The sequence below is a fragment of the Limulus polyphemus genome, unplaced genomic scaffold (assembly GCF_000517525.1).
Source record: "Limulus polyphemus unplaced genomic scaffold, Limulus_polyphemus-2.1.2 Scaffold2562, whole genome shotgun sequence".
NCBI lineage: Eukaryota > Metazoa > Arthropoda > Merostomata > Xiphosura > Limulidae > Limulus > Limulus polyphemus.
The window spans coordinates 21,064-32,882 of record NW_013668172.1 but is presented as its reverse complement, the minus strand read 5'-3'; the positions used below and the strand labels follow the sequence as shown (position 1 = coordinate 32,882).

The following is an 11,819-nucleotide window of genomic DNA, read 5'->3' as shown; positions in this document are numbered from 1 at the left end:
GGTGGGTGGGGGAGAACTTCCCAGCCCCAACTCCATAATCTTGTGTTGTGTCAAACGTGCCACATGTGGACATGCAATGTCGTCAAGAAGAAGAACACCTTTCCGATTGATGAGGGAAGGACATTTCTGATGAAAGTCTTGATTTAAACGTTCCATTTGCTGACTATAGATCTCTCCACTGACAGGTTTACTGTGGATTGAGGATTTCAAAATGAATTACACCTATGTCCCATCAAATGCAAAGCATCACTTTCTGTGGATGGAGTCCAGGTTTTGGGGGTCAGAAGTGGTTTGTCTAGGATCGAGCCATTGTTTTTTTATATTTTATTTATTATTATTATCATCATCACCGGTGACAATTCTGTCCAAAAATGGTTTATGCGCATTACGTGCCAGAAGAGATGAAGCAACCTTCACACATTGGAAACAATGATCATTGGAGAGTTCGTGAGGCACCCAAACACCTTTATGGAGTTTACCATATTACTCAGATGTTTAAGTATTGTTTCATGAGAAACATGAAATTTCAGGGCCATTTCATGAGTGTGTTGCATTGGGTTAGAATCAACAAGAGTCTTCACTACATCAATTGAAACATGTCAGCCCCTGCCATCACAGTCTTTAAGGCTAAAGTCACCTGAACGAAATTTGCTGAACCATAGTCAACACTAACAAATGTTCAAAGCATTATAAACTTTTGATATTATTTGTGGCTACAAAAGCATCGCTTCCCTTTTTGCATTCAACCAGCATTACATGCCATATGCTTGTCTCATAGGGTGCCATCACTATAAGGCACTAAAGTTTACACATTATATAGGCTACACCAACATGACATTTAGGGGGTTCATTTAAATATTATACACAATGCAGGGTTTTTTTTGGGGGGTGGTTAATGAAAGTGTTCAAAAATGAGACATTAATTTTTTGATGACCTAATACATGGATTTTAACACATTAGTACCAGCCTAATATCGAATTTAACAAAACCCATACAATTCATTGTTAAATGCAGGGACTGGAATTTCAAAAAACACTGATAAAAAAAAATGTTTTAGGAATAAATCCAATTAAAAATGAAAGCCTTGATGTACGATTACAATGTTCCATGTAATTGGATGTATATAAAATTCAACATTCACCTTATACTTCGGACCAATTCAAGTCTTTTCATATGATATTAATATCTTTACTCAAAAAGCTTAGTATTTGCATATTCTATATCACAAATATTTCTTTGCTTTGTTATTATAGATTTAATAACAAAGTTGAAACAAAATTTTCTGAAAACATTACAATGTTAAATAACTAATTATTCAATATATATGTCGCACAGTAGCAAATGATTTTTTGGGACAAGTTTCGTTTCATGAGAAATAACAGGTTGTGCAAAGGATTATGATGCATGATGTGCAAAAATAATTCATGGAAATCTGATTTACCTTACTAGTCCATAAATATATGTTGAAATTTATGAACTGACTGTATTTCTTAATCAGTTGTTTCAAGGTATCTTCTTCTAGGAAATCTCTAGCTTCTTCCTTTAGGTAGAGACTGACTGTGGTGCCTCTTTTCAGGGTGTCTCCTCGTGGGTCTTCAACAATTGAAAATGATCCAGAATCAGATTCCCAAATGTACTGCTTGTCGTCATTATGTTTGGATGTCACCACAACTCTATCTGCCACAAGGAAGGCCGAATAGAAACCAACACCAAACTGAAAAGAAAAATTTAGCTTGCTGTAGTACAATGCTTAAAATAGCTACATAATTTGACATATTTACACATGAATGTAAGTATTTGTTATACTGAAAAACAGTTGTATAAAACTTACAAAAGTAGAAGCTCTAGTAATTATATTTGCGGCAAGTAATAAACGAAGTATACATTCAACTATAAAATAGAAATTCCTTAATTTTAATTTCTAGAGTGTTATAATAGCATGCTAAAAATATAGGTAGATGCATTGCTTCTAGATATTACTCTTCCCAAAAGGAAATGGTTTAGTGCTTTCCAATAACCAATACCCCCACCCCCAAATATGCCCCATGTTTTTTTTTTTAATGACTTTAACAAATCTGCATGACTTGAAACTTCCCAAAACAATTTGAGTAACGTAACCAAAATAAAGAAACAAAAGCTTACTTTCATATTAACACATTAAAAAGTTAAGACTGTTGATGTTGAAAGGAATTTTTACATTCATCCTAATATGTAATGCTTTATTTTTCTAATTATGTATAGTTGTTCAGTTGGTGTTATGTACAAGATTTAGCTATTATGAATTAGAACCCAAAAAGGGTAAAAGTGGGAGTATTGAATTGCAGTATTAAAGTTTTGTTTAAAATGTATCCTTTCTCCTACAATTTCTTCCCATCAGAGTGATAAGGAAAATAATGTCTTGCATGTGACTGACACTGGGATTGGAATGACTCATGAAGACCTTGTGAATAACTTGGGAACTATTGCAAAATCTGGAACGTCTGAATTTCTTCAGAAAGTCGGTGAAGTGGAGAATACAGTAGAAATGAATGATCTGATTGGCCAGGTAAACAACTTTCATGTATATTTTGCTACAGACTTTGAGTAAATTTTGGGTATTAACTGAAAACAGTCTGTATATAAGATTAGTGCTGTGGGAATTATTTTTCAAGTCATAAGTGCAAAGTTAAAACACCTAGTGTTTCTTGTTGATTTAATAAATTTTTGTAGTTTTTATTTAAAGATGGATGGAATGCCTGCTCACTTTTTTCTATTTACAGTATTTGTGATTGGTTCATTGACAATTAGAAAGTACAAGTAAATCTAAAATGTATCTTGTATGTCGGTCACACAGTTTACAACTGTATGGCAATGTACAAGTTTTCTGATATTTTAACATTACTAAAAATTGTAAAGAAACCAGTAATAACAGAATAACATTATTATTGCTGCATAAGAAACCTTTATGATCATTTTTGAACTAAGATTTAAAAAACAAATGTTTTTTTTTTTAAACTCAATATTTTGAGTATTTATAGCCAAGATAAAGCCTAAATAACTAAATATAAAGTGAAGTACTGTCTCAGTTCCTACGTTAAATTATCTTATAAAATCAAAAATCTTAATAGAAATAAAATTTATAAAAACGGAAATCAAAGTAGGTTCTTCAAACCAAAATATGTAAATTAATTTAAGATTTATGGTATAGTTGTATAAATTTTCCTGTAAAAAGGTCATGGTTCCAAAGGAAGATACACTTGTACATAGAAAATGCTAAATATGAACTAATCTAACCATTGCCTCTTGTTAAGTACAAAACTACACACTTTGCTATCTGTGCTGTGCTCACTATGGATATCAAAAACTTGGTTTTAAGTATTACATCTTGAGATTTTCCACTGCGCCATTAAGTCTCTTATAAACTAAGAAAGAGCAATTTATGAAGTTAGACATGTTTAGATTTAAGCACCATCAACATACCTTTATTTTGATAGACAATTCTTCTGTTGCACTTAATGCCTCATTTTCTGTGAGAGAAAGCAATCTTATTTTGTCAAGAGCATCCGAAGCATTAGAAATCAACTCTCTCAAGAAAATCTGAAAATGTAAGAAAGTAGGGGAGTCAAATAAACAAACAATATTAATTGATAAACAGTTTATTTTACCAAGTTATAGTAGCTAAAAACAGCTTCATATTTATACCACAAGAGATGAATCTTGAATACTACATTAATTAAATTAATTTACAATTCAAGTAAACTTATGATCTTACACTAGCTTAACATCTACTGTACCAAGCAAAACAAAACTTGACATTTTTTAGTGGATTGTAAATGAAACAATTTATATGTTTCAGATCTGGTTTAAAAAAAAAATTTAAGACTAAAATGTACATATACTTAAATGTTTCCACAAGAGCAGATTTACCTTTCTTACACCCAGTAGATGTTACCTGATAGTTTCACTTAGCATGCACGAGTTTCAAAGTAATGCTTACCCCTAATTTATCACAAGAAAGTTATCCTTTACTAAGTGTAATTACATAAAGTATTTTATCTACATATGCAGGAAGAAATCTTTACAAATTGAAGTGAAAAAAAAAAATTGTAGGCTGAGAAGTAATATTAAACTCAGTTACTGTGTGCTCAAGGGTAACCTGTATTGCAGCTAAAGATTAGACAAATTATTTCTAAATTTCACTCTTTGGGTACCTCTTGCACTAAACTGCTTTAGTATGTGGTCCATATGCATCAATAAATTAATTACCACACTCCTGTAACTAGAAATACATTTAAGATTTTTTTTTTACTCTAAAATAAATAACATTTTGAAACTTAAAAACACCCATATCAGTTTGTTCTATACTTTTATTCATTGTCAGGAGTTAAAAAGTAAATAGTTTTTCAGCCTCAGGTATAGTTAAGCAAAGTAAAAGCTTACCTCTTTATTTCTATATAATGAATTTATGATCAATTTCATCATTCTATTCACTTCGGCCTGAAACACAAACTTTTCAGCTTTTTCTCTCAATTCTTTCACCTGAGCAACATTTAAGCCATCTAACTTAATGGCTTCTTCTTCCCTGGAGAAAGAAAAAAAAAAAATTGACATTAGTAAGTTACTAACTAAATTGTTGCTCAAACACAAGTATTACCTTACCAAATGTTAACATAACAAATGGTTCAATTTATTTATTCATTTTTTCTGTGCCGATATAAAGTATGGAGTTCATCCTAATGTTTAAGTTTATATACAAGGTGTGAAATTAGATCTGCAAGGAAATTGTGTAGCAATAGTACACCAAATACCAAATTGGGTATAAATTTAGATTTCAAATTATGGGTTTTAGAAGTTTAGATCTTAACCTCTTGATTTATGATGGGAAAGCACGACTGGGCAACTGTATAATTCAAACAAGTCAACTGCAATTTCAATAGTTCATTCGTTAAGGATACATACCTGGTAAATCAATACAAATTTTCTAAGAATACAGAGGACTAGTTCTACTTTTGATAAAAAAAGAAATTCCACATCTGTAAATGTCAGATTGAAGAGGTGTAAAACAGGGATAAGAACATTGAGTGAAGTTAATTTTGGTCCCCAGGTATAAAGACAAAAACTAATCATTTTAGCAATACAATGCTTCCCTAATTAGTACATTGAGTGAAGCTAATTTTGGTCCCCAGGTATAATAAAGACAAAAACTAATCATTTTAGCAATACAATGCTTCCCTAATTAGTTAAGTATTAAGGAGGTGAGGCAATTTAAATCTAACAGTTTGTAATGATTAACATATGACAAATCACAATGTTTTTACTTTTCCACCTATTTTCATTCTAATTTGCTTTACTTTTATCCAAAATATAGTTTGGGAGCAAATTACTGCATTTCCCAGTGTCTAAGACGACCCTGGATTTTTGGAGCAATTCATGTATATTTCTTCGAGGTTTGGTGTATAAAACAACTTCTATTGTCAAGCAAGTCTAGGATGTTACTTTTGTAAAATAAAATTCCTAGAAGTTATTTATAAACTGTGCTAACCTGTGCTCTTCGGTAATTAAAACAACCAAAAGTTTGTTTTGATATTAAATGCTATGTTGCATAATTTAAGTCACAAACAGCTTACGTTTGAACACCTTTTCTATTACAAAATATAACTAAACCTTAAGATAGTGATCTACTATAAAAACATGTTTACAAAATTAGTGTACATTACAGAAATATTAGCATTATTTTAGTATGACAGATGAGATCAATACATTTCAAATCAAAAATATTTTGACTAATCGTAACAAGCATGCGAGACAACTCCTAGTTACGAAGAATCAAGGAAAATGATACAATGTTAGTGAGACAGTACGTGGCATGATGTTAATGCACTTACTCAAGAAGGCAAACAAGAGTAAAAGAAACAGTTTTGGTTAAATATACTATTAACTGAAGAGTTCTTACTGGAACTCCTTGAACCCATGTATAAAATGAGGGGTAAAAATTGGGCATTGTTTGAAGAGTAAAAAGTAGTCTTTTACACCAACAACTATAGTAGCTCTTTGAACAAAATATTCACTTACAGCATTTGAGAAAACTATTTGAAGAATTTTTTTGCACTTTTGACTGAGTAATGCTTCTATTTATCATCATAAAAATAAAGTTTCAGTGATAGATAATTCTTGGATAATATGTCTAGATAACCAAGGTCCATAAACCATTATACATATAGAGAAAAGTGGAGTGTTGAAATGAATGTGTTAACAAAACTAAAGTTAATTCAATAATTTTGTTCAATGTACATCTACAAGATTGTCTTACTGGGCTTTTTGGCATTGCACCTTTCTACACCTAAACTGCAGATATTGATGTTTTAAGCCATTTAACAACTTACTTACCTTCATTTCATTAGACTCAGTGATACTAGGAATGACAGCTCTATAACTATCAATTCAGATTTTTTTTTTAATTACCTAAAGCTTTAAGATCCAACCAAGAAATAAAATGCAAATTCTATTTTTAAATATCAATAATTATATATTATTGCTGACCTTTATTCAAGACTGTCTACTTTTTCAACTTTTATAGGAGGGATGAAATCTGAATTTGAATGCAGAGCCTTGAGCTTCTCAGAATTATGACAGGCATGTATCACTACATAGTGTGATAACAATTTGCAATGTTGCAAGTTTGATTAATAAGTGGATTTCAAATTATTCTTGGACTTGAGACTAAAAATCAGTGAACGAAAACTAAGATTTCGCAGAGACCTTCTTAAATAAAATTTAGACAGCATACTTGCTGTTTGAGAAGATTCCAAACATTAGCTTTTTAATGCCTTAAAATTTAAAAAAGCTGCACATTTCCAGTTTTGTCATTAAGGTTCAGAGTTTACAACTAAATGTGCTTAGTCATGTGTAATACAAGTCTTGAGAGGTCACATCAAGAAATTGGCAAATACTGCTGAATGCCATACTTCTCTTAATTAGTAACCTGTATACAGTTTTGTTGATGTCACAAAATGAGGAAAAAAAAAAAAAACTTTATGAAACTTTGTATAAACTGAACATAAGAATGTTTCACAATGATACAAGCAAATCTATGAGCAATATGGTTACGAGGCTTTTCAGTCCCAAATTTCAGCAGGATCTGGTGGGAAGATCAAATACAGCAAGAGGCAGAAATAAAGCCTTCTGAACTAAGGCCAGCAATGAGATAAGAACAAAAAACAACAACAGTAGTTTATCATGTAAACAATAACAAGTGCTTAATTATTTTTTGCAAACTTTACCTTCTTCCTGACACAAACAAGGAATACACTAAGTTAATAACTTATAGCAATATTTGTTGTGATTAACATAGAATATAAACAAATATTTGGCAGGGACCACTACAGAGTAAAATAAATTCTTATAAATTTAGTAACCAGAAGAAAATCCTAATTCAACATCTTTTATACCAAGAAAAAGTTTGACAGCCCACATTTTAAATGTGAATTTCAATTTCTGAATCAGAATTGTTACCAATGCACTTGTGATAGTTATCTGAATATTGTAAAATATTGAGTCTCATGTAAATTATACTACAAATGAATAAAAGCCTTAGTGTAAGATAGCTACACATACTGTTAACATTAGGTTTAACCAAATTTTAAAAACTACTCCACAGAACTATAGCCATTTCATGGTTTTCACACATTAGATTTCATGTAAATGAAGATAGTGCCTTATTTTAAATAGATTATATATAAAGGATACAGAATACAAAACTTTTGAATATCAAATCAAAACTGTTTATGGGCATTTCTAATAAGTTAGTTTAATGATACCAGTAAAGACAACCAAAAGAAAATTCATTTCAAACCTTTGCACCACTTCATCATCAGTTCTTGAACCTTCTCGACTACTCCCTATATCTTGATCAACCTTAATCTCTGCTTCTTCTTCTGTTGTGGTATCATCAGCCAAGCAAAGTCCTATTAAAAATTTAAAAAAATTAGTATAAGAACAGTGGCAGCTTGCAGTTAATGAGAAGGCTGGTAATATTTTTACTACTCTCAAAACGAGAACAGCAAGACAGATAAGTCAATTTATATGAATTTTAGACACTCTTTCCGAGCTGCAACCACATGGGTTGTAATATCATACCAGACAATGTCTAAACTATTATTTGAACCATAAAACTAAGAAAACCTCTCAAGCAAGAAAAACTGTCACTTCTTAACCAAGTCACTGTACATCAAAGAAATGCCTTTTTAACTGTTTTTATCCTTAAATCTAATCACAGAACCATTAAACTTGTATCAGCCCTTGAAAACTGCAGCCTTGAAAGCCTTGTGTGCTCCCCATGGCTGCAAAGTTAAATTATTTTCATTGATTGTTTTTAAAATCTAGATTCTGACTGGGTCCTTTAGGTATGCTGCCAGCCTTGAATTAGTTGTTAAACACTATAAGACTCGGCTCCTCTTGGCCGTTTCATTGTAGCATAGAAAAGTTGTATAGATAAAACAACCATAACTTGCACTACAAGAAAATGTTTAGGTATTTTGTTACAAAATGTAGTTTAAGAATTATGGCAACAACAATGAAAATATAGGCGTTAATTCAATAAATGCTTTATATTTCTTCAAAACTTGAGGGGGGGGGGGGTCATGGTCTTATTTTCCTCTAACATAACTTCAGTTGTAGTACATCCATTGCTGAGGATGCACATGTGCATTTAAGTATCTGTTCATGTGTGCTTATGATACACATGAAAGTTGTAAGTAAGAAGCATAAATGTTTTGGACTTGTTATTGCTACTGTTTAAATTGAAAACACCACAATACTGCACACTCTTATCAGAGCTTGCCAGAGATTATACCAAGTATATTCCTTCAATAATTAGAAGATGGGAGGAATAAAACAAATCAAAACTCAATTTCAAGATACTGCTTATTTAAAGATGTTTTAAATTTGCATTGTTGTGAGGGAAATTGGGAATTGAAAGGATAGAGAGAAATGAAAATTTTGAAAATACTTTATTTCTGGCATAAACTAAGTTTTAAAACATGCTCCTCAGATTCAAAAGGTAAACATTATAGATTCAAGATTACTGTTAGTTATTATTCAACATGAGGAATAATTCAAAAATGAAATAGAAGACGAATGCAATAGTAATTACTAAAACTTAGATTTGGAGAACATTGATAAGTCATTTTGGAACTCTATATTACAAATTATTCAATATTGATAAACTTGAAGAGATGGGGAGGTACAGCAAATTCAGGGTGGAGTATTGTATACAAGTTACAGTCTTGGGTTTGAAGAGGAGAAATTGTTGTAGACCACCTGATTAAACAAATGAAATATTGTACAAGGTCAGGGTTGTTAAAAAACAAATACTGATGCAATGCAGTAATCACAGAAGTATAATTTTACACATTGATAAGGTTTGTGTACAGTTAAGTAGTAAGGTTGAGCTATTTTAGATTTTTCTTTTTTAATATAACCATTAATAAGAATGTGATTGTAAGAGTTGAAATTGGAGCTGAGCAATTAATAGTAAATCAATTTATCGAAGGACTCATTAATTACATTTTATTAATCTGTTAGTATACGAGACAAACTGAAGTAACTGCTGCTCATAGGTAATCAATTAAATGGCACAGCTCTAGTTGAAATAAGGGAACATTGTAGAGAGTTAATGTTGCATTTGTACTGGGAAAAACTCTAGAAGGTCTGATAAAGTTTCACAAAGCCATTCAGTGAAGAATAACAAAAGAAACATTATGCCTTAATACTATCTTTTGAAGGATGTTACTTATCTGGATAAATAAAGGGGGGTATGCACTTGGTTACCTTGGAAAATCAAACCAGTAGGGAATGCTGAAAGACTAATTACATAGGTAATATAGGTGGTCCAATGGGAAGATTAAAAAGTTATCAATGGAATCAACCTGAAACTGTTACAAGTGGAGTGTTTTATCAATGATATCTATTGGGGGGGGCAAGTTGTAAAGTATTAACTTCTTAGGTATTTCTAGCTGTGTTGAGGATATTGAGGTGAATGATCAATTGATAAGTTAGATAAATATTTGGGAAATCAAATTAATCACATGTTTATTTAATAATAGGCATCTTAACAGCATGGCACAGTAATGGATGCAATTCTAAAGCCATTAAAGCAATGCTCTTTTGGTAGTAGTAAAGCTAATGATAGCATTTTAGGGTGTGCTTACACATTGATTACATGCAAGAATAGGTAATTTTCTCTATACAAATCACACCTCACTTTTGAATATTGTGTGCATTTGTTATATCATTATACCCCCCACCCCCCAAAAAAATAACTTGTTGGAAAGGAGTTAGCAAAGGGTCACTAGGACAGGTCATCTTAAGATGGTAGTTTAAGATCTCTAATTTCCTCTTCAGAAAGGAAAAGTAAATGGGTGAGCTTATTGAAGTTTATTAAAAATTGATAGGATAACGCCCTCTGTGCTGTATTTGTAGAGAACATAATGAGTACAAAAGTTTAAGATTTGGGAAAGACAGGGTAGGTTCTAGTTTAAAAATTGTCTAGTTTGCTATCAGCAGTTAGAAAAATCAACAAATTTACATGAAATCAATAGCAGAATCAATTTCTTTAAAATATAATAGAATATTAACTTTACTTTTTTCATAGTATACTTGAAGAGATCATTTGTTGGAAATTTCTTTGATAACTTGTTTTAACTTAATCTGGCAAGGCGAAAAAAAATTATTGCTATAATCAAGTTTAGTATTCTAGAACATTAAAACCAGAAAGACAAAAGTCATATGGAAAAATAAGCAATGTATTAAAATTAATAACTAACTTAAAATGAAATAAATAAAAAGGATCATGCTTAATCCTTTATTTTAAATTGTTAATATAATAAAGACAAACTGCGCGAATGAGTATTTAGCCTTGTACTTTTTTTAGGAACAAGATTGTTAAAACGTGATTAATCTGAGGCTTGCAAGTGGTATGAACAATAAGGTCTATGAAGCTAAAACTTTTAGTAAAACTAACTATAAAATTACAAACTTTAAGTGGAGGATACGTGTAAAACAAACTACTTACGTTTATATAACTTCATATAACTGTTTTGATGGTTATCTGAACTTTAAAGACTATACTTCATAGATTGTGCTACTAGTACTACAGTGTTTGTACACACACACACAAGTGTTTTGTATTTTAATTAATATATACCTTTTAACCGCAAGTCTTTAAACACAGCAAGTTGGAATTTGAAAATTTATCAGGTGGTAGAACACAAAAAGGAACTTTTCTTTAGTGTGAATCGTACCGGCAAAATACGTAAATAAGTGAAACACTCAAAGTGAAAGTAAAACTAAAGTAAAAATGTGACAGTATCAAAGTTTTACTACATTCACAGTTTTCTCAATTAAACAAATAATCTTACCTGATATTAAAAGTAGCCCTACAAAGAAAAGGAACCACTTCATGTTTAATTTTCAAATTGCTTAAATTAGTATATTCGTAATCAACAAAATTAAGGCAAAAAGAATCCTGCAACTCCCCGTTCTCTTCAATCGGTGAATTAAACAACGTCTGAAAGAAGGTTATATTAAAACACAAACAGCCAATGACGTTTACACACGCTGAATATTCCACCAATCAGACTTTAGCAAGTCAACAATGCACATGTCTGTGTTGGCTTTCTATGATTGGACAACTATGTGACTTCTCAATAAAAAAATCACACAAAAACGCTCTGTGAAAGAGGGCGCTAAAAATTTCGACGTTATTCGTTTTTGTTTTGACAGAGAGAGAATAGTACAAAAGACAAATAAAGCGATTGAATTAAAATGAGAAGCATTTTAG

The 11,819-nt window shown here is 31.2% G+C and overlaps 1 protein-coding gene across 1 annotated transcript in view; it reads right to left on the bottom strand.

Annotated features, from left to right (window-relative positions):
- The window catches only part of LOC106467306 (endoplasmin-like), a 20,690-nt gene extending 9,123 nt beyond the window's left edge, over positions 1 to 11,567 (bottom strand). The window contains exons 1-5 of the mRNA XM_022395464.1: positions 11,398 to 11,567; positions 7,833 to 7,944; positions 4,421 to 4,562; positions 3,461 to 3,577; positions 1,443 to 1,733 (exon numbers count right to left, since the gene is read on the bottom strand). Coding sequence (XP_022251172.1) covers positions 1,443 to 1,733; positions 3,461 to 3,577; positions 4,421 to 4,562; positions 7,833 to 7,944; positions 11,398 to 11,440 — 705 coding nt within the window. The 5' untranslated portion in view covers positions 11,441 to 11,567. The remainder of the gene's footprint in view (positions 1 to 1,442; positions 1,734 to 3,460; positions 3,578 to 4,420; positions 4,563 to 7,832; positions 7,945 to 11,397) is intronic.
- Positions 11,568 to 11,819: the final 252 nt, after the last annotated feature.